This window comes from Hyperolius riggenbachi, chromosome 5, assembly GCF_040937935.1.
Source record: "Hyperolius riggenbachi isolate aHypRig1 chromosome 5, aHypRig1.pri, whole genome shotgun sequence".
NCBI classification, from domain to species: Eukaryota; Metazoa; Chordata; class Amphibia; order Anura; family Hyperoliidae; genus Hyperolius; species Hyperolius riggenbachi.
In genome coordinates, this window is record NC_090650.1 from 401,626,127 (window position 1) to 401,649,937 (window position 23,811).

The 23,811-nt window shown below is 42.3% G+C and overlaps 1 protein-coding gene across 1 annotated transcript in view; it reads left to right on the top strand.

Moving 5' to 3' along the window:
• Positions 1-23,811, top strand: part of LOC137519140 (fibrocystin-L-like) — a 328,027-nt gene that overhangs the window by 52,033 nt on the left and 252,183 nt on the right. Inside the window, exons 12-15 of the mRNA XM_068237923.1 lie at positions 2,995-3,144; positions 14,775-14,899; positions 17,062-17,222; positions 21,682-21,842. Coding sequence (XP_068094024.1) covers positions 2,995-3,144; positions 14,775-14,899; positions 17,062-17,222; positions 21,682-21,842 — 597 coding nt within the window. The remainder of the gene's footprint in view (positions 1-2,994; positions 3,145-14,774; positions 14,900-17,061; positions 17,223-21,681; positions 21,843-23,811) is intronic.

The following is a 23,811-nucleotide window of genomic DNA, read 5'->3' on the forward strand; positions in this document are numbered from 1 at the left end:
CCTCTAACTGCAGCCAATCACAGAGGGGGAGCCTGGCCAAGCCCCCCTCTATAAATAGCGGGTGTCATGTTACCTCACTCGTCCTGCTTGCGACTTACTGACTGACTGTACTGAGAGATTGCTCCAGTGTTTTTTGTCTGTGCAAGTGCATTTATTGTTCAATACACCTAGCGTTTTTACACTCCAACACTTGATATTCACCTGTATTGCTTTGTATTGTAGATAGATTGTATTTTAGGCAGTTTAGTTTGTGTGATTAGGGACTAGGGAGGGAGACTGTCACTGGTGCTGCTGCAGCTGCAGCCAGCAGCTAGGCCCTGTGCCTAGGCAAGGCAGCCTGCCCTGCTCTGTGCTCTAGTCTCTAGTTACCTGTGCTCTCACCTGTCCTACTCTACTGCTGTACTACTTCTGTGTTAGATAGATTATTGTACTATTTTGTAGTTAGCAGGCCCAGTTTTACTGCTATACCTGTCCTGTATCTGCTCTCTGTAATCTAGTCACACCTGTTCTATTGTTAAAGAGAACCTGTACTGAGTAAAATTATTTAAAATAAACACATGAGGTAACTTCAAATGAACATTACATAGTTACCTTGCCATCAGTTCCTCTCAGAATATCACCATTTTCTTCTGACAATAATCCCTTCCAGTTCTGACAACATTTTGTCAGAACTGAAATATATCAGTTGCTGTCAGTTATATATCGGTTGCTGTCAGTTACAGCTGAGAGGAGAACTGATGTGTCCATGTTTCCCTATGGCTTAAGTGGGCGATATTACAGTTTAACAGTGTGCTGACCAGGAAGCTGTTATGGGGTAATAGCCATTTTCAAAATGGAGGATGGAGAATTCCATTGATCACAGTGGACAAACAGGATGCAGGAGAGGAAAAATAGATTGAGGAGTAGACTACACAGGAGGTAAGTATAACTTGTGTATGTTTATTTTGACTTTTAATGTTCAGTTCAGGTTTTCTTTAAGCTAGATTCTTCTATTGTTTAGTTAGTACTGTAGTACTGCAGTCAGTGCTAGTAGTTGTTAGAGTAGTAGTACTACTGTGTTAGCTTTCTACAGAACTGCTGTGCTGTGAGCAGTGCCAGTGTGACAGTTAGTGTGCACTAGTGTCTTCTCCTATGCTGTCTGACTGGCACTTGGCACGTGCCACATCCAGCATGCTCCTGGCACACGTTACACCTGCTGCTGCTGCTGCATTGCTCTGCTCCTGCTGCCTGTGCAGCTCCCACCGCCAGGGTGCCACAGGCCACTGATACCACCTATATTTAACCCAAAACACAATTGCTGCGTAATTTTTTGGAGGTGTCTGGGGTGAAAACTGTCATGTCCCAGTTGTGCGGTTGGACTTTGGACACAATGTGGGCTGCAAGACTGCTGTCTGGAACCTAGACCTGATGTTAATTTACAGCTATTTTTTTTGGGGGGGGGGGGGGAGGATTTTAAGTCCCCACATCATCAATTAGTGTTCTCCTTTACAAAATAATGATGCTACATGCCTCATATACCCTAAAAACATTTTTAAAGCAATTTAAAGGCCACGTTTTTCTATACGGATATCCAAATTTGCCCGGATTTGCATTCGGATCGGAAAATTTTGAACTCGGATATCCGACCCGGATCGGATATCGGGGTATCCGGATCCGAATCGGATCCGGATTTTGAAATGGGGTATCCAAGCATCACTATCAGCGACACTAATGTATTAACGTAACACGAATACAAAGAAAATAACAAACGTGCTAGTATGCGTATATATTGGCGATGACCGATATATGACGCAAGACAAGCAAAGTAACAACTTCTGATAACAAGGAGCAGAACTAGGAGGACTCGCTGACCCCTTCGCAGGAGTCAGCACAGTCCACACAGGTTAGGAACGAGGTGGGGGCCGGACAGAGTAACAGACAGAATCTGAGACTATGATAGCCCATGGAACACTGCAGGAAGCAGTCCTTTATACTGAGGTCATCCAATGGGAGCAGACATGCAGATTCCCACACAGGTGAATGGTAATCAATCACAGGCTGACAGCAGGAAAGGGCAGACAATGATATGCAGCCTGCAAGAAAGGGATTGCAGCTCCATTGCAACAGATAATGTTTGTTTTCACAAAAGCATATTAATCTGTCATTAACTTCAGAGCGACTGCAGATGGAATCAACGCTCAGTGCAAAACTATGCGAGCAAATGCAAGCAAAGAAATCAAAAACTGCTTGTCTTCAGTAAAATTGCAGCCAGCTGTACATGCTACAGAAGTAATCATAACAGTAATATCTTGGTGGTTGGAGTTCAATATATAGGTCACTGGACATTGTTGCTGCTTAAAGAGAATCTGAACTGTGAAAATCTTGCATAAATAAATGTACCAGCCTGTTTGTTGTCTTCTCCTAGCCCCCTCTGTGACATTTTCACTGCTCCCCACTGCTTTCTTGGTGATAAAATCACTGTTTTATTCACTGTTTTTGTAAACAATGAAGATGGCCGCCAAACAGGATATACGTCATCAGAGCAGGTGCCCATTTGCAGTAGCTCCTCTTAAGCAAGACTTGACTGCTGGAATGTTACTTCTACTTGTTGCCTTAGCTGCTTGTCTGGGCTTTGAACTGATTTTTCTGCACTCACAGCTGTTTGAAATCTCACAGCTCCATGAGCCTTGAAGACAGGCTGGCTGTGAGCAGAGACCTTGCCTGTGACTCATACACACAGCACACAGGAGAGCATAGGGGGCGTGGAGAGGGCATGCATAACTTCTCCCGATCACAGCAGAGGCAGTGCATTCCTCTCTGGGTCCTTAAAGCTTGGCAAAGAAAAGAAGATTAGATCTATTACAGAGACAGTGCAACTAGAAAAGGCTGCAGTAATCCAGACCACATTAGAACAGGTATAGGAACTTATAGGATAGAAGAAATAAGGTGGAAAATTTTGTTACAGAGTCTCTTTAAGATCTAATAGTTACACTGACTGATTACTTTTTTATACAGTCTTCATATTGGGGCTTCTTGACTGCTGAGACTGAACCATACTGTGGCCGGTATTCCCTGAAGAACCCTCAAGTCTTGTATGATTATTCAGAAACTAAGGCAACAACTGGAGCGCAATATGGTCTTTTCCAATTATCTTCCTTTAAGAAGGTAAGAATGTATATTCTAGCACTTCTGTTATTTTGAGACCTGTTTAAAACAAATCTAATTTAGAAGAAAGTTATCAAAATAACTTTTTTTTTATGAAGTGAACACCCAATGTCTATGCACAACAAAATCATTCTACAGTTTAAAGCAGCAGGGTCATACTATGTCAGGAAAAAAACACACATATATAAGTAGATAAATACTTGTTCTACTTACATAAGAGATGTATTGTACTGTCCACATTTTGATTTCAGTAAATAATGAGAACTCTGTTCCTGCCATTTGCCATCTTGCTTCCCTCTGACTGAAGCTTACTCTTTTTTTCCTCCTAGAATCTGCACTGTCCTTGTTAGCTTGCTTTTTAAACACGTGAGCACAGTAAGATCAGATTTCAGTCTCCTTTCACACTGAACTGCCCTCAGCCAACCAGTGAGGAGCAGAAATGTGGGAGGGTGACAACAAACTTCCTGCTCATCGGCAATGTACCAAATAGAGCCAGGCTGACAGATGAGCTTTATTACAGCAGAAACATTTCATTGGAGTGCTTGCAATGCTGGGTGAGGTTTCAGGCTGCATAATGAACACAGAGCAGTGGGTAAATGGAATTCCATTTTTTGTGTCTGACAATCCCTCTTTAACCACTCTAGGACCGCCTAATTCTGATTGGCGGATGCAGAGTAGCTCCCCCAGGACCGCCTAACGCCGAGAGGAATCAAGTCCTGGGGGAGGAGATTAGCAGGGATCGCGCGCGCTGTACTATCTAATGCAGTGCTGTACTGGGGACAGCCCTGTCACTTGGCTGTCCCCTGGAGCGGCTCCGAACATGATCCCCTCTCATAGGGTGATGCCTGATTGGACGTCTGGAGAGGGAGGTCATATTTATTTAAAATAAAAGAACAAATAAATTAATTAAAAAAATAAAGCCTGTAGCAGCGATTAGATGCCACCAACAGAAAGTTCGGTTGGTGGCAACAAAAGGAGGAAAAATTAAGTTGTGTGCTAAGTTGTATGGCTCTGCAGCGAGCTGTTAAAGATGCAGAGCACTAAATTGTAAAAAAATAGCCTGGTCACTGGGGGGTGTAAGCCTGTGGTCCTTAACCACTTGAGGACCGCCCCCAGCCAATTAGCGGTGGCAAAGACTGGGCCTAAACGACCGCAATACGCCCATTGGCAGGGGTGGCTGCGGGAGTGGTTATGCGGCGATCGCGTCATTCGTGACGCGATCAGCCGCCGGCGACTGGCTCCGCCCCCTCGCGCTGTAACCCGCCGGTCGTTCGGAAGTGGCGGCGGGTTACTAGCACCCGGATCGTATAATAGGCTTTGTCATGTATACAAAGCCTATTATATAGGCTGCCTCCTGCCCTGGTGGTCCCAGTGTCTAAGGGACCACCAGGGCAGGCTGCAGCCACCCTAGTCTGCACCCAAGCACACTGATTTCCCCCCCCTGCCCCCTGATCGCCCACAGCACCTCTCAGACCCCCCCCCCCTGCCCACCCCCCAGACCACTGTTTGCACCCAGTCACCCCCCTAATCACCCATTAACCACTCCCTGTCACTGTCAGATATTTCTCCCACCCAGCATGGTTATATGTAAAAATACACCACGAAACACATTATACTATTTCTCCTGAGTACGGCGATACCACATGTGTGACACTTTTTTGCACCCTAAGTGCGCTAAGAGGCCCAAAGTCCAATGAGTACCTTTAGGATTTCACAGGTCATTTTGAGACATTTGGGCTCAAGACTACTCCTCATGGTTTAGGGCCAACTAAAATGCCAGGGCAGTATAGGAACCCCACAAGTGACCCCATTTTAGAAAGAAGACACCCCAAGGTATTCTGTTAGGTGTATGATGAGTTCATAGAAGATTTTATTTTTTGTCACAAGTTAGCGGAAAATGACACTTTGTGAAAAAAAACAATTAAAATCAATTTACGCTAACTTGTGACAAAAAAAAATCTTCTATGAACTCACCATACTCCTAACAGAATACCTTGGGGTGTCTTCTTTCTAAAATGGGGTCATTTGTGGGGTTCCTATTCTGCCCTGGCATTTTAGGGACCCTAAACCGCGAGGAGTAGTCTTTAAACCAAATGTCGCAAAATGACCTGTGAAATCCTAAAGGTACTCATTGGACTTTGGGCCCCTTAGCGCAGTTAGGGTGCAAAAAAGTGCCACACATGTGGTATCGCCGTACTCAGGAGAAGTAGTATAATGTGTTTTGGGGTGTATTTTTACACATACCCATGCTGAGTGGCAGAAATATCTCTGTAAATAGACAATTGTGTGTAAAAAAAATAATCAAAAAATGGTCATTTACGGAGATATTTCTCCCACCCAGCATGGGTATGTGTAAAAATACACCCCAAAACACATTATACTACTTCTCCTGAGTACGGCAATACCACATGTGTGGCACTTTTTTGCAGTCTAACTGCGCTAAGGGCCCCAAAGTCCAATGAGTACCTTTAGGCTTTACAGGGGTGCTTACAATTAGGCACCCCCCAAAATGCCAGGACAGTGAACACACCCCACAAATGACGCCATTTTGGAAATTAGACACTTCAAGGTATTCAGAGAGGAGCATAGTGAGTCCATGGCAGATTTCATTTTTTTTTTTGTCGCAGGTTAGAAGAAATGGAAACTTTTTTTTTTTGTCACAAAGTGTCATTTTCCGCTAACTTGTGACAAAAAATAAAATCTTCTATGAACTCACCATGCCTCTCACTGAATACTTTGGGATGTCTTCTTTCCAAAATGGGGTCATTTGGGGAGTATTTATACTATCCTGGAATTCTAGCCCCTCAAGAAACATGACAGGTGGTCAGAAAAGTCAGAAATGCTTTCAAATGGGAAAATTCACTTTTGGCACCATAGTTTGTAAACGCTATAACTTTTACCCAATCCAATAAATATACACTGAATGTTTTTTTTTTTATCAAAGACATGTAGCAGAATAACATTCGCGCTCAAATGTATAGGAAATTTTACTTTATTTGAAAAATGTCAGCACAGAAAGTTAAAAAAGTAATTTTTTTGACAAATTCATCTCTTTTTTGATGAATATAACAAAAACTAAAACTCGCAGCAGCAATCAAATAGCACCAAAAGAAAGCTGTATTAGTGACAAGAAAAGGAGGTAAAATTCATTTAGGTGGTAGGTTGTATGACCGAGCAATAAACCGTGAAAGCTGCAGTGGTCTGAATGGAAAAAAAGGCTCTGGTCCTTAAGGGGTGAAAAGACTGTGGTCCTCAAGTGGTTAAGTGGTTAAAGCCTAACTAAAGAATAAAGAAAATAGCAAGGCTAGTGCTAATTAGTTCTGCACTGACCTGACCTGATGTCGTTGCATCCACAGCTGTCATTTTCAGTATTGAAGTATATCCACAGCCTTCTTTTTGGTATTTCCCTTTTTTTCTGAGTTCCCATACAGCTAGGCTAGTAAGTAGTCATGCATAGCTCCCAACTGTCCCTTTTTCGGAGGGACAGTCCCTCTTTGGGAGCCCTGTCCCTCTGTCCCTCTTTCCTCCTCATTTGTCCCTCTTTCAGGACTTTGTCCCTCTTTCTATCCCTCTGTCCCTCTTTCCTCCTCATTTGTCCCTCTTTCAGGACTTTGTCCCTCTTTCTATGTAAATATATATATTTACTAGCTGATTGCCCGGCGTTGCCCGGGTATGTATTTGGCTGGTGTTGGCTCCACCTACTTTTCTAACCCTAACACACAATTACTCACTGACCAAGTTTGTGAGCTTTGCGGTCTTTGGTATCAATAATCTGCATTGAAATGAAACAAATCTGATTGAGTGTGTGTGGCTCCACCCCCTTTTCTGAATTTGAACCCCAGTCACCCAATAACCAACTGTACCAGGTTTGAGGCCTGTGCCATTGACAGTTCAAGAATGGTAGCAATTAAATATTCCCCTTGAAAAGCAACAGGTGAAGTTTGATTCACTTTTGTAGGCTCCACCCACTTTTCTGAATATTAATCCCAGTCACCCAGTGACCAACTGTGCAAAGTTTAAAAACCCTGCCATTAACAGAATGGCTGCAGTGTACATTTTCCCAGTGAAATTTGTATTTGTCTCCACCCACTGATGAACCGGCGTTGCCCGGGTATGTATTTGATTGTTGTTGGCTGCACCCACTTTCTAACCCTAACACACAAACACTCAATGACCAAGTTTGTGAGCTTTGGAGTCACTGGCATCAATAATTTGTATATTCCCATAGAAATTAAACAAATCAGATAGGCTGTTTGTGGCTCCACCCCTCTCCAGCATTTGAACCCCAGTCACCCAATGACCAACTGTAGCAGGTTTGAGGCATCTGCTATTAACAGTGTAAAAATAGCAGCAATTTAAATATTCCACTTGAAAATCAACAGGTGAATTTTGATTGGCTATTATAGGCTCCACCCACTTCCCTGAATATCTCAGTCACTCAGTGACCATCTGGGCAAAGATTGGGAACCCTGAAATAAACAGTGTAAGAAGGGCTGCAGTTTACACTTTCCCAGTGAAATTTGTTTTTGGCTTCGCCCACTTTTTGTAACCTGGACACAAAGTCACTACTCAATGCCCAAGTTTGTGAGTTTTGGGGTCCTTGGCATCAATAATTTGTATTTTCCCATGAAATGAAACAAATCTGATTCACTGATTGGCTGTTTTTGGCCCGCTCCCTTCAGAATTTAAATTTCAGTCTCCCAGTGACTGACTGTAGCAGATGTTAGGCCTCTGCCATTAAGAGTGCATGAATGGCAGCAAAGTAAATATTCCCCTTGAAAATCAAAAGGTGAATTTTGATTGGCTGCTGTAGGTTCCACCCACTTTTCTGAATATTAGTCACAGTCACCCAGTGGCCAACTGTGTCATGTTTGAGAACCCTGGCAATAACAGAATGGCTGAAATCAATCTAACAAATCTGATTGGCTGTTTGTGGCTCCACCCCTTTAGTGAATTTGGATCCCAGTCACCCAATGACTGACTGTATCAGGTTTGAGGCCTCTGCCACTAACAGTGTAAGAATGGTAGCAATGTGAATATTCCCCTTGAAAATTAATAGGTACATTTTGATTGGCTGTTGTAGGCTCCACCCACATTTCTGAATATTCATCCCAGTCACCCAGTGGCCAATTGTGTAACGTTTGGGAACCCTGCAATGTAAAAAATGAAGTTGTTGGCACCGGCCACTTTTTCTAACCTTGACATACAGTCACTCAATTATCAAGTTTATCAGCTTTGGGATCTTTGGTATCAATACTTTGTATATTCCCATTGAAAAATAAACAAATCTGGCTGTTTGTGGCTCCGCCCCCTTCCTGAATTTGGATCCTAGTCACCCAGTGACCAACTGTACCAGGTTTGAGGCATCTGCTTTTACCAGTATAAGAGAATGGTAGCAGATGAAATATTCTCTTTGAAAATCAAAAGGGGAATTTTTATTGGCTGTTGTAGGCTCCACCCACCTTCCAAAATCTTAATCTGTGACCCAATGACCAACTGTGCAAAGTTTGAGAACCCTGCCATTAACGGTGTAAGAATGTCTGCCGTTTATATTTTCCCAGTAAAAGTTGTTTTGGCTCCACCCACTTTTTGTAACCTTGACACACAGTCACTCAATGACCAAGTTTGTGAGCTGTCAGGTTCTAGGCATCAAAAATGTGTGAATGGAAGCAGTTTATCCACCAAGGAAATCTGATTGGCTGTATGTGGCCCCGCCCCTTTAGTGAACTTTGACCCCAGTCACCCAATGACCGACTGTAGCAAGTTTGAAGCCTCTGCCATTAAAAGTGTAAGAATAGCAGCAGTTTAAATATTCCCCTTGAAAATCAATAGGTGAATTTTGATTGGCTGTTGTAGGCTCCACCCACTTTCTTGAATCTTAATCTCATTCACCCAGTGACCAACTGTGGCAAATTTGAGAACCCTGCGATTAACAGTCTAAGAATGGCTGCAGTTTACATTTTCCCATTGAAAATGAACGGCTGAAATTTGATTGGCTGTTTTATGCTCCGCCCACTTTTCCTGGATTTGTAACCTGGGTCACCAAGTGACCAACTGTGCAAAGTGTGGGGACTGTGGCTTGATTACTGTGAGAATGGCAGCCTTTTACATTTTTTCCATTGACTTGAATGGGTGGAATCTGATTTGCTGTTTGTAGCTCCGCCCAGGTGTGCAGGGGGGCAGCGAGACACCCAGAACATATCATCCCAGGTAGTAAGGGATCTGTGTACCAAGTTTCGTTCAAATCGGTCAAGCCGTTTTCGCGTGATCGCGGCACACACACACACACACACACACACACACACACACACACACACACACACACACACACACACACCACACACACACGACAAATAAATGAAATGAAGAAATGAAAAGTCTCAGAACAGTATCATTTCAGTGGTAGGTTTATTTTAACAGTGGCAGATAGCACATCAAAAGGAAAATCGAAAAAATAACCTTAAATAAAAGATAGCAACTGATTTGCATTTCATTGAGTGAAATAAGTTTTTGAACCCTCTAACAATAAAAGACTTAATGCTTAGTGGAAAAACCCTTGTTTGCAAGCACAGAGGTCAAACGTTTCTTGTAATTGATGACCAAGTTTGCACACAATTTAGGAGGAATGTTGGTCCACTCCTCTTTGCAGATCATCTCTAAATCCCTAAGGTTTCGAGGCTGTCTCTGTGCAACTCTGAGCATGAGCTCCCTCCATAGGTTTTCTATTGGATTAAGGTCCGGAGACTGACTAGGCCACTCCATGACCTTAATGTGCTTCTTCTTGAGCCACTCCTTTGTTGCCTTTGCTGTATGTTTTGGGTCATTGTCGTGCTGGAACACCCATCCACGACCCATTTTCAGTTTCCTGGCAGAGGGAAGGAGGTTGTCGTTCAGGATTTCACGATACATGGCTCCGTCCATTTTCCCGTTAATGCGATTAAGTTGTCCTGTGCCCTTAGCAGAAAAACACCCCCAAAGCAAAATGTTTCCACCCCCATGCTTGATGGTGGGGACGGTGTTTTGGGGGTCATAGGCAGCATTTTTCTTCCTCCAAACACAGCGAGTTGAGTTAATGCCAAAGAGCTCTATTTTGGTCTCATCAGACCACAGCACCTTCTCCCAGTCACTCACAGAATCATTCAGGTGTTCATTGGAAAACTTCAGACGGGCCTGCACATGTGCCTTCTTGAGCAGGGGGACCTTGCGAGCCCTGCAGGATTTTAATACATTGCGGTGTAATGTGTTTCCAATGGTTTTCTTGGTGACTGTGGTCCCTGCTAATTTGAGGTCATTCACTAACTCCTCCCGTGTAGTTCTAGGATGCTTTTTCACCTTTCTCAGAACCATTGACACCCCACGAGGTGAGATCTTGCGTGGAGCCACAGAGCGAGGTCGATTGATGGTCATTTTGTGCTCCTTCCATTTTCGAACAATCGCACCAACAGTTGTCACCTTCTCTCCCAGCTTCTTGCTAATGGTTTTGTAGCCCATTCCAGCCTTGTGCAGGTCTACAATTTTGTCTCTGACATCCTTGGACAGCTCTTTGGTCTTTCCCATGTTGAAGAGTTTGGAGTCTGCTTGATTGATTGATTCTGTGGACAGGTGTCTTTTATACAGGTGACTAGTTAAGACAGGTGTCCTTAATGAGGGTGACTAATTGAGTAGAAGTGTCTAACCACTCTGTGGGAGCCAGAACTCTTAATGGTTGGTAGGGGTTCAAAAACTTATTTCACTCAATGAAATGCAAATCAGTTGCTATCTTTTATTTAAGGTTATTTTTTTGATTTTCCTATTGATGTGCTATCTGCCACTGTTAAACTAAACCTACCATTGAAATGATACTGTTCTGAGACTTTTCATTTCTTTGTCATTGGACAAACTTACAAAATCAGTGAGGGGTCAAATAATTATTTCCTCCACTGTATATAGATCTTTAAAAAAGTGTGTTTGATTGACACTAAACTTTTCCCCCCATCATTTAAATTGATATATTACTCATTTTAAATCGTTAAAATGAAGGAAAATGAACCAGGATAGAAAGGACCAGTGTGGTTTGAATTTTAAAACAACATATTTTTCTCATGAAATTTTTATCGTAGGCATGACTAGGGGTGTGATTGAGGTGTGATCAGGGGCATGGCATGGGTGTGGCTTAAGTGTCCCTCTTTCTCATCTCAAAAAGTTGAGAGGTATGATCATGAAGTGTCTTGAAAATAAAAAAAAAGATACTTTTGTCCGTATGGAAGAATCCCTGTATAGTAAACTCCAAGGGACCAGAAAAAGTAGTGTACTATGTCAGAAGTTTACTATATCAGAACTGGTCATGCATTGTATATCTATACAGTTACATTTTCTGTGACATGAACACTAAGTTTACTATATACCGAGGTTTATTATATCAACGTTTACTATAACGGGATTCTACTGTAGTGGGAAGTCACTGGATAGTCTAAAAACTTCTTGTTCCTTCATACACTCCATCATTCCAGCAAAGGGTCCCTCTAATAACCCACCCATTATAGATATGATAGCCAATGGCCCTACTCCACATTTGATAGGGAACATATATAAAGTAATGGCCAACACTAACGCCCTGGAGCGCACGAGGAAGTCCAGGGACAAGTGGGAGGTAGCGGGTGTTGAAATTCAGGATGACGACTGGGAAGACGCCCTTTTTATGGTTAAGAAGTCCACTCCTTGCCTACGGGAGCGCAGCACAAAACTGTATATATTACATCAAGTATACCTTACCCCAGCTATAGTCTCTAAATACAACCCCGCTCAGTCAGATACCTGTCCCAGATGCTTAATTGCCTCCCCCTCCTTCATGCATTTGTTATGGGAGTGCCCCCCCCCCCCCCGGTCGCTTTCTGGACTCAAGTCACCAAATTCATACACGACAAAATGGGTAGCCCCGTCCCACTGGACCCTATTCTATGTCTACTAGGCGTTATACAAGACGAAGACCTAGACTCCTCCTCCAAAACCCTCCTATCAGAAACACTTTTTATGACTAGGCTAGAAATTGCCAGTAAATGGCTGTCTCCTTTACTGCCTACCATATTCAATTGGAAGAAAAGGGTCAATAATTCCATCCCATATAAAAGGTTAATATATGCCCACAGAGGCTGTGGGAAAAAATTTCACTTAGTCTGGGACAAATGGAAAATATCTTAATGTGCCTCCCCCCCCCCCACCTTGCCTAGTAAACCTCCTCCTTTAAGTTCTCCTGTGAACCCTGACATATAACCAGAATATATGCTTGACTGCACCCTAGACCTAGGTGATCTCCTACGATATGTTCAATCTGACGTATGCTATCCACTCAATGAGAAGAGATTGTTCCACGTTCACTTGTTATATTCTCTTTAAAATGCCTGTACTGTGTATGCATCTATAGATTGTATATCTGTTTTTGTCCTGCTCTGTTGTCAGATATGTTTCCATTGATGTACTCCCACCAGAGGCAATTATGTACTTTTGTACTTCATCCCCCTTTATCCTGTACAATATTTGTATTTATCAATAAAGCCTTGTTTTTTGTTTAAAAAAAAAAAAAAAAAAAAAGGGTCCCTCTAAACATATTCACCCTAAAAAGGAGCTGTTAGCCATACTATCTCAGAAAAAAAAAAACATATATAAGTAGATAGATACTTGCTCTACTTACATAACATATGTACTGTATTGCACTGTCCACGTTTTGATTTTAGCGTTTTTTCCATAGTAAAAAAAAAAGAGAAAATACTTCTTAGGATTCTTCGTTTAACTGTGTCTATCTTGAAGCCAATCCTGATGTAATTTCCTCCCTTACTCTCCTCTGCCTGATTGTGTATGCATTGCCTGCCCTTCTCCCAGTCTTCAGGCACTCCCACCCAGCTCTGCAATAGAAAGTGCATTGTCTCAGCGCTGGGCCCCTGGTTCGAATCCTGGGCACAATCTACAAAGAGTTTGTATGTTCTCTCCGTGTCTGCGTGGGTTTCCTCCGGGCACTCCGGTTTCCTCCCACATTCCAAAAACATATGGATAAGTTAATTGGCTACCCTAAAATTGGCCCTAGACTACAGTACTTACACTACATTATATAGACATATGGCAATGGTAGGGATTAGATTGTGAGCTCCTTTGAGCCTTTGAGGGACAGTTAGTGACAAGACTATATATATATATATATATATATATATATATATATATATATATATATATATATATATATATATATACACACTGGTCGGCGCTATATAAATACTAAATAATAATAATAATAATAATATTGGCCAATCAGAGAGGAACAAAGGTGTGGCAGAGGAAAACAGGGGGGAAAAGAGGCTTCAGCCAATCAGGCTGCATTAGTTAAGTCTGAGAGCAAAGTAAAGAAGCAGAAAAAGACAACCCAGAATGCCCTGCAACTTCCTTTGTGTGGCAATGTACCAAATAAGAGTCAGGTAAACTGGGTAATGATCATTTATCAACAATTGATTTAACTTTTAGATTGCCTGGTTAGCATCCTTATTACTTGTTTACCAGATAAAAATAAAGAATTGATTTTTGTTTTTATGCCTGACAGTTAAACTTTAAGCCCGTCAATTTGGTTTGTTGTGGAGGTCATCCCACCCATAGATGAGTACATCCAGGGTAGGCATGCACAAATAAGGTCTGCACATGCTTAATAGAATCAATATGTTCATGCAAAGCTTTTTTCCTCTATGCACAAAATTGTCATTCTGCTGGGAATGTACATGCAGCTGGGGGTGGTAAGACATGCAGATTAATGCTGAACTAGTCAGCACTAGCCCTGCTGCCTTCGTTTTATATTTTAGCTTGTAGTTGCGCTTTAACACAATGAATTTAAATTCAGAACCTCCAACTCGAATGTCTGTGTCATTTATCCAGTACCTTCAAAAACAACCTGTTTTATAAATATGATGAATTACTGTTGTTGGCCTATTTGATCCAGCCTTATTCTCCCCCACCTCACCCAGCAAGACCAGCTACTCACCCACAAATGTGGCCCCCAAAAAATTTTCAGGCACCGTTCCTCTCCGTCATAACAAGAATGACCAGCATAAGTGCCCTCCCACATACCAAATGTGCCTGCATAACCAAACCACCACCACTACCACAACAAGCCCCACCCAATCTCACTGGATGATAATGAAATGAAGCGTAATTTGAGGTGATCTTAGATTGAATAGGTTTGAGTTCTGTTAGTCAATGATAGGAGGAAGTGGCAAAATAGGTGAGGCCAGTGGTGTAGCTAAGGAGCTATGGGCCCCGGTGCAAGTTTTACATGGGGCCCCCGAAGCACTCTATACATAACACTAAAACCTGCCAAGGACAACCACAGTGTCTGAGCTGCAAGGAGGGGATGGAGAACAGTGTATTAAGGATAACTACTATTCAAAGCATCTATAGAAGTGATAATTACAAGCACAGGACCAATAGAGAGCTAATACTGTGATAGAGGGAGGGCCCTACGGGGCCCCGACGCGGTGGCTACCTCTACACCTCCTATTGCTACGCCACTGGGTGAGGCGTTCGTTTATGATTTAATGTACAGGAACTTTAGCAGTAGGTTAATTTGAACACTGGGGGTGGCTGATCTAAGCACAGTGTTTCTTTTCTTCTCCTAGCTCTGTTTTGCCTATAAAGGATATGTGTCCTCTGCGATTCGTCTCAACTTTCAATATTCAACTTCCTCTGGCAACACTACTTCCACAGTTCAGGATTTCAGCTACCCCCTGGCTCAGGGTAACAGGTATGTTTCAGAGTTAATTATGCCCATTTTCTATATACAGTATCTGAGCAGCGGGCAATAACAACTAGTTTGGATAACTGAGATCCCTTCGTGCACGATTTTAACACCCTCGCCCTGGTTGCAATTTAGCCTAGAAACTGCCCTGAGCGCCGTAGGCCCAATTAATTAAGGGGCATGAGGTTGTCCCTTTCCAAATGGTTCAGCTAGGCATGATGCCAGGAGAAGACCTCTAGTTTATTCATAGATTCTAGTTCTAGAGAGGGCCAGACCCTTTGCGGAATTGCGGATCAGCAATGTACCAATCCAGGTACCTTCCTAGATGAATGCAATATTAGTAATTTAGTAGGTGAAGGGCCTCCAAGCCAGCAAACACTTTATCTTGTGTTCATTTATTATAGCTAGTTTTGGCCTGTTTGCTTTTACACAAAAAGTCTTAAAATATTTTTTCTGCTTCATTGAACCTTTTGGAGAGGAGCCAGATTAGTACGTTTTGGAGAAAAACCATTGGTTTGGGTAAAGCAATCGTTTTCAATGTTTCTACTCCTAGCTCAGCGTGTGGCGAGTTTTCGCTGCTCTAGACTGCCCACCACTCTCTCCAATCAGCCAATAATCTGATGACTCGGGAGAGGACGACAACTCGACAATAATAATTGTCAAGTAGAGAGATGTATGGCCACTTTTAGTTTCTGGGTGAGTCAATCAGAAGTGACAATGTGACTCTCATAATCAGAAGAACCATTGAGACCAAACTACATTTCCCACCATTACAGTACAAAAATATATGGCTGAAGGCCGTGAGTGGCACAAGGTGGTACCATGGAAAGAATTTTCACATTTGTTTCCAAAAGTACACACCAATCGAAATTCGTAATTACGCATCGTAATCGTAATGTGAAATTTCTGAGAAAAGCATAATTGATTTCATATGTAATAGTAATATTTCATAATTTTGCTTAATTTTTCACGTAATTTTTGCAAGATTTTGCATAATTTTGTGCCGACTTTAATGGTTAATAGCACAGCCCCCATACACGCTATTGCTACCAAAATTGCTACACATGTTAAGGAGAATAGTGGATACAAGTCAAAAAAAAATATTTTTCAAAAAGATCTTGTAGTTTTTGAGGAAATCGATTTAAAAAATGCAAAGAAAAATGGTTTTTAAACTATCATTTTTCTGAGTTTAAAAAACATTTTTCTTTGCATTTTTAAAATCAATTTTCTCAAAAACTAAAAGGTATTTTTGAAAAATGTTGGTGTCAATTGCATGTATAGAGGCTTTGCTATTCACTGCCAAAGTTGTCACAAAATTATGCAAAAATTATGACTGAGAATGACTATACGAAATGAATTAAATGTACAAATCGTAATTACGTATAGGCGAAATTGCGACAAATTACGCAAAAGTTTGCGTAATCGTAATTAGCTGATTACAATCCTCACTAGACACTTCACCATCCAATTCATCTATATTCAGTTCTCTGCAAAAATATGTACAGAGGCTTGTTACTATGCTGGCATGGCATGCTGTAGACACTGACAAAATAAAAAAGTAGTATGGTTCCACCCCTACAAATTATTCCACACTACAATATATTCAAACAAGGTCTCTTGCAGCCCATTTATCCTGGGATCGGCGTTGAGGTTATCTCTCTTCACATACTTCAGATCGCGCTGGTGCTTTTATGCCTTAGGCTCGGATGTTTGTTTACGGTGTGCCTCTGAGGAAGCGGCTTATGTCCGTGAAACACGTGTCAGGCATTGTTGTATGAAATGAAGGCCTGATGTTATAACTACGCTTATGACCTGCTTTCTGAAGGAATACTTTGAAGAATAAAAGAGAACTTTGGTTCACAAAAAAACCCCGCTTGTTTGAATATATTGTACTGTGGAATGGCATGCTGTAGGCTTATTGTTATCAGGAAATTGGATAACAAGACTTTATTGTTCATAGCAGGAAGCCAGCCAATGTACCTGGATGGATAGGTGCACAGTTGCAAAACTATAAAATAGATATTTACATTTGAAAAAAAAGTATTGTCAAAAGTAATAGTCTAGTGTGCTTAAAGAATTTCAGTCTAGGATTGAGTTGAGTTTTATTGATTTCCTAAATGAACCTTTCTGCTAATAAAATGATTATGTCACCCCACCATGTTTTCCAGCTGGAGCTATACTTGCATAGATCTGCAGGAACTGTTAAGTCCACAGTACTCTGGATACATCATCAAAGTGATGACCATTAGCTTAGTGTCAAGCCAAAACCAAGACTTCTATGTGGACGTTGTGTACATTGGACAAGGGGAAACAACAAGAGACCCCAATGGTAAGTCTTCATCTCCTTCCTCATCTGATGTCTGAATGCAACTCTTATGCTAGGCATACACGGTCAGTTTATGCGCCGGTATTGAGCCAGCGGCTCGATGCCGGCGCTTCACCGCTCGTGCGCGTGGATCGATCCCCGCGGGGAATCTATCCGGCGGGTCATCGAACCAGTCGGATATTATCAATCGAGCCATCAGCGGCTCGATTGATAAGGACACAAATGAGACGTGTATGCCCAGCATTAAGCCTTGTACACACATCCAATTTTGAATGAATAATCACTGGACAATTTTACTGCCTCCGTGTAGTATGAGGGATTACCTAAAAATACAGTGGAACCTTGGTTTGTGAGCATCATTTACCCCAACTTTTTTTGTGTGTGGCTTTAAAGAGAGACTGAAGCCTCTTTAAAAATCAGTTTTTACCTCTTATTTATGTTAAGTATCTATGCCAGACCTAAAACAAAGCAAACCCGTGGCCGAACGTGGGTTTTATCACCCTCAATCCCCTGGGCAAAAACGGGGGAGCATTGCCTGGTAGAGGCAGAGCTTTTTGCAGTAGCTCTGCCTTTCCTCACATCAATCCCCGCTGATCACCGCCTCTCCCCGCCCCTCTCAGTCTTCTGTCACTGAGAGGGGCGGGAGAGAGGCAGAGATCCGTGGTGGATTGACGCGAATGGAGGCAGAGCTACAGCGGTGAGCTCGGTCTCCCTGGGCAGGAGACCAAAAAAGTCGTGGATTTTTGCCCTAGGATTTGAGGGTGATAACACCCTCATTCGGCTGTGGGATAGCGGCGTTTTAGGTCTGGCATAGATCCTTAACATAAATAAGAGACAAAACTGATTTTTAAAGAGGCTTCAGAGTCTATTTAACAAGGAACTTATCCAACGACAGTTGCTTTTGTCTACTTTTGAGAATTTCACAGAAGTGCAGCATTGTACAGTCCCTACGCTCAGATAAAGTACAATCCTGCAGTGTTAAAGAGAGAAGAACCATCGGCTCAGTTGTAATGACGTGACGCAGTATATGTTCTTTGCAAAATTAAAAAAAACTTTTTCTTGTTTTGCAAAGCTCTCTCAATCCATGTTACTTGCAATTGAAGGTTTAGCTTTATGTTCATAGTATTCAAAATATGTTGGCTGTTCTACTATATGGAAGTGGTAATCAAAAATGGATGTGTGTAAGTTGCCTGTCATACAATCAATGTCAGTGTTTCATGTACGAGGTACATTCACCAGCTCCTGAGGAAACGGGTGCAAAAACACGTGGGGGAATTGAGGGGATTTCCCCCAAACTTCCTTCTGTACGCTCAGACGGACCCCATCTCCCAAATCGGGTGCAGTATACCTTCACATCCTTAGCCTAATTGCACCTTCAAGTAAACCTAAATGCTGCTCCATTGATACATTTTTTTCTGCATCTTTAACTATTAGTGTTTTTCAGGGATGAGCAGAAACTACGCCAGAGCGAATTTACGCATCGTAGTTCGCATCTACGCATCGTAGTTCGTAGGTGAAGTTTCAAAACTACGCTTACGAATTTACACGTAGCGAAGTACCGCTACGCGTAGCTTACGCCCATTATGCATAGTTAACATGTGTATTGCGTCGTGAACTACGAATGCGTTACTCGCGGCTAATTTTCCGCAAACGATTTTATGCTTACAAATTCACGCATTGGAAAGGGGAATGTACGCATAGAAGAGTTCGAAGTGTAAGTATTTACTAGAGGAATTAATGCGTTGAATTTTCTGCATACGGGCATAAGCATCCGCATACACTACTCTTCACAGTACGCGTAATTGCGTATTTTAACGCGTAGTCTACGAAATGCATACAAATCGAATATTTCATTTCTAAGCCGTAGTTTGGTGAAATGTAATTGCGTAAAACTAAGCGTAGTTCCAGCGTAGCAAAGTTGGCTGACTACGACCATCCCTGGTGTTGTTGGCACAATATTGTTTTTCTTTGTATGAATTTTTCACCATTTATGAATTATAGCACTATTTGCACTTTATCATCAGTTTGGCACCTTGTCTTTTGATCCCAGTTTTGGCATTGGGGGAGGCTAACCTATACTGGGGGCATGTATGCCTGGCTAACCTATTCTGGGGTCACCTATGCCTGGCTAACCTGGTAAACTATACTCGCGACACTTATACCTGGCTACCCATACTGGGGGGCTAAATACCACATCACAAATGACGTTTCCGAGTCCATAGGGGGAGGGGGGCGCACAATTTTTACACCCTCACCCTGGATGCAATTTAGCCTCGAAACTGCACTAGTGCCAACATCCATTTATTTCAGTAATTTAACTTAAAGAGAATCTGTTCTGTAAAATTCTTATGATAAAAAGCATACCATTCTATTCATTAGGTTCTCCTGGGCCCCTCTGTGCTGTTTCTGCCTCTCCCTGCTTCAATCCAGGCACTGCAGTGTTTACAAACAAGAGACATAGCAAGTGATAGGCTGAGAGTAGCTCAGTGTGTGAGTCATACATAGTGTGCAGGGGCATGGAGAGGGTGTGTATAGCTTCTATCCAATCACAAGCAGCACAGCACATTCCAGCCTGACTGCCTGAGCCCGAAAGACCCGACAAAGGAGAGAAGATTAGATCATATAACAGAGATAACACAGTAACTGTGCAACTAGGAAAGGCTGCAGTAAGACAGAGCACATTAGAACAGCTATAGGAACTTATAGGATAGAAGAAATAAGGCTCAACATTTTGTTACAGAGTCTCTTTAAAAGGTGAAACTAATATTTGATATAGATTCATTATGTGCAAACTAGATATTTCAAACCTTTATTTGATATAATTTTGATGATTATGGCTCAGCCCCAAATCAAAATCTCAGCCCATTAGAATATTGTGAAAGGGTTCAATATTCTAGGCTCAGACTCTAATCAGCTAATTAGACGCCGCAGGGAGGGCGACCCGACTCCTCCCTCCCTGTCCTCAGGTCCCCCTCCGTGCACCCCCTCTACTGAAAAGTTATTGCAACGCTGGGAAAAAACTTACCACCTTCCAGGCTCCATGTGATGATCACTTGCCACTGGGCTCCTCTGTCTGCACTGCAGCCACTTACTCTCACTACTTCCGAACAGAAAGTAGTAAGGGTAAGTGGCTGCAGACAGAAAAGCAAAGCAGCAGGTGATCATTGCATGGAGCCTGCAAATCCGGAGAAATTAAGTTGCAAGTTATCTTCACACGGAGCCCGGAACGAGGTCAGTTGTTTCAGGTTTCTCAGTGGCTTGATAACTCAGCAGTGGAGAAGGACCCAAGGAAAGGGAGGGAGGTGCCCCCACCCTCCCCGGCTGAACGCCAGTGTGCCTGCAGCTCTCCCCTCCATCACTTATACTGGGGGCACTTATACCTAGCAAACCTATACTGGGGGCACCTATGCCTTGCTAAACTATACTGGGGGCACCTATGCCTTGCTAAACTATACTGAGGGCACCTATACCTGGCTAACCTATACTGGGGGCAGCTATTCCTAGCTAACCTATACTGGGGCACCTATGCCTGTCTAACCTATACTGGGGCACCTATGTCTAGCTAACCTATACTGGGGACACCTATTCCTGGCTGCCTATACTGGGGGCACCTATGCCTTGCTAACCTATACTGGGGCACCTATGCCTGGCTAACCTATACAGGGGGCACCTATGCCTGGCTACCTATACTGGGGGGAACCTATGCCTAGCTAACTATACTAGGGCAGCTATGTCTGGCTACCTATACTGGTGGCACCTGTACCGGCTTTCTGTACTTGGGACACCTATACCTGGCTTACTATACTTTACTATACTTGGGGCAACTATACCTGTCTACCTATTCTGTGGGGCTACTGTAAATACCACATTGCAATACGTTCCCGAGTCCACCGGGGGTGACATTTTTATACCCTTGCCCTGGGTGCAATTTAGCCTAGAAACTGCCCTGGTGTCAATGTCAATTTATTTAAGTAATTTAACTTAAAAGGTGAAACTAATATTTGAGATAGACTCATTACATTGCAAAGCAAGATATTTCAAACCTTTATTTGTTATAATTTTTGATGATTATGGCTCACCCCCAAATCAAAATCTCAGACCATTAAAATATTGTGACAAGGTTCAATATTCTAGGCTCAAAGTGTCAGACACTAATTAGCTAATTAATCCAAAACACCTGCAAATAATTCATATTTATTTAATAAATTAGTTTCACCTTTTAATTTGATTTACTGAAAGAAATGGACTTTTGCACAATATTCTAATTTTTCGAATTGTATAAAGCGAGTTATGTAATTTGTGCATCTCACTATGTGTATTTTGTAAGCCTGATAAACATTATGTGCACAATCTGCACACCTAAGGTTTACTACTAACCTTTTGTGAATACATAACATTGTTACATTTTGGTAATTTTATTGGAACTGGATTATTTTTAATGCAATATACTGATTTTATGTAGTTGCCAGGAGGCGACCAGCTTTGTCAGGCCCGGGGCTTCAAATCAGTGATGTTTCTGTGAGCAGCACAGGTATTGGTTCCTCCGAAACACAGCACGCCATCACCGTAACTCCGTACAACTGTGGCTACAACTTCCCGCTGTTCACAGTTGGATTTGCAGAGGTAAGTCCACAAAAAAAAAAAAAGTATAAAAAGGAAAGAAAAAGAAACAAATGTGGTAAATATTAAAACTGAACTGATGTGACATAAACATATGTACATATAGTACCAAGCCTACTTAGAACTTGTCTGTGTTCCCTACTTTTCTTTCTATTGCAAGGTTCACAAACCATAAAGGGTCTGTGTGGCTGTGAAAACAAGTGCTGTATATTCTGGCGTATAAGAATACTTGTTAACCCTTGAAAATCTTCTGAAAAGTCAGGTGTCGTCTTATACGCCGGGTATCATTGATGCCGGGTGATATGCCCTATCCTGTTACCGACTCTCAGATCTCACTGCTGAGGGCTGTAGTGAAGCAGCGCAGGCGCACATCTGCGAGATCTGAGAGGCAGAGAAGGAGGTAAATAGGATACAATGGTGGGCCAGAAGGGTAAAAGAGGCGTGTTTTATGGGCACAGAGTGAGAGAGCTGACCAATCCACTTAGGGAGAGGGAGAGTTGACCAATCCACTTAGGGAGAGGGAGAGTTGACCAATCCAACCATTTAATCACCTATACACTGTTATATACTGGGTACCACATAAAGTACAGCACCAGTATCTGTTCATACATAGCAACAGTATATGATGTTTTTTTTATTTTTATTTGGTATGCGTTGGAAGAGGGGTAGTCTTATATGGCGAGTATATCCAAACTCTATATTTTAACTGGAAAAGTTGGGGGGGTCGTCTTATATGCCCAGTCGTCTTATGCACCGGAATATACGGTCGGTAAGCAGGATAGTGAAGTAAACTTCAATAGGCTATTATATATCTATAGAGATAGACAGAACAGTTCACTGGTGGACAGTTCCTGGCAAACTTGGGCTGTTCGCCAGTTGCATTTAACGTGAATTTTTTTTTTTTTTAAATAATGTTCGTATATTTTTTACATTAAAGTCAATGGTTGACAAATTTAGAGGTTAATAGAAAAGCCCCCATACATGCTAGAAACACCAATTCTCAGGGTATATTAAGGAGGACAGTAGGAACAAGAGGAATTTTTTTTTTTTCAAAAAGACCTTATAGTTTTGGAGAAAATCTATTTTAAAGTTGCGATAGGAGAGTATATACAGTATTTAAATGCAGTAAATGACAGCTAATGTATCAGCCTAATGGTAGTGTAAATTAATTTACATATGTCAAAAGATAGGGAAGTGAATTTCATGATGGAGTTTCCAGGAAACCTCGTGGAAAAGGCAAAGCTTTGGCCTGAAAAATGGCTGCATGAGGATCCCCATTCCCTGGCAACTTAACCAATTTTTTGGACCATTTTTTTTTCAGAGTGTGGAAAATGTAAAATAAATAAAAAAAAATTATTTTGGTTCCCCCCTCCCAAGCCTTTTAAATCCTTTATCCACCAGGCAGACTTGGATAGCCAGTCGTGTGGGGCTTCGCATCCTGAGCTATAAGCCCGCAAGTTCTATGGTATGTGTGTGGCCTCTGTAGGCGAGGGTGCAACCAAGCCTCCCCCTCTCCCACAGAGCTCTTGTCCAGTCCATGGACAAGGGGTTCTTCCCCACCTCCTGTGCCCCAAGAGGAGGTGGGGGCCGACGATGCCCGGGGGGGTTCACTGGGGCATATGGGAGTCACCTTTAAAAAGGGGACTCCCAGATGCCAGCCCCCTCCTCAGGAGAGATTAGTATAGGGATGCAAAGCACCCCTTACCCATTTTCACAAAGGATTAAATTGAAATGAAAACACAACCATGAATAAAGTCCTTTAATGTTCTTAATTAACCATGAATATTTACTTATACCTTTTAAAAAAAGTTCCTATGCCAATATCCTATAGACTTGCAACCTTGATTGAAGATCTGTGCACACCTGCCACCACATACTGATCCTCGCCACAGCACTAGCTATACTCTGCATCACAGCTCTAGCTAGCTATAGAGCTCTGCTCATCCTCCCTCCTGAGCGGCTCCCGCTCTCC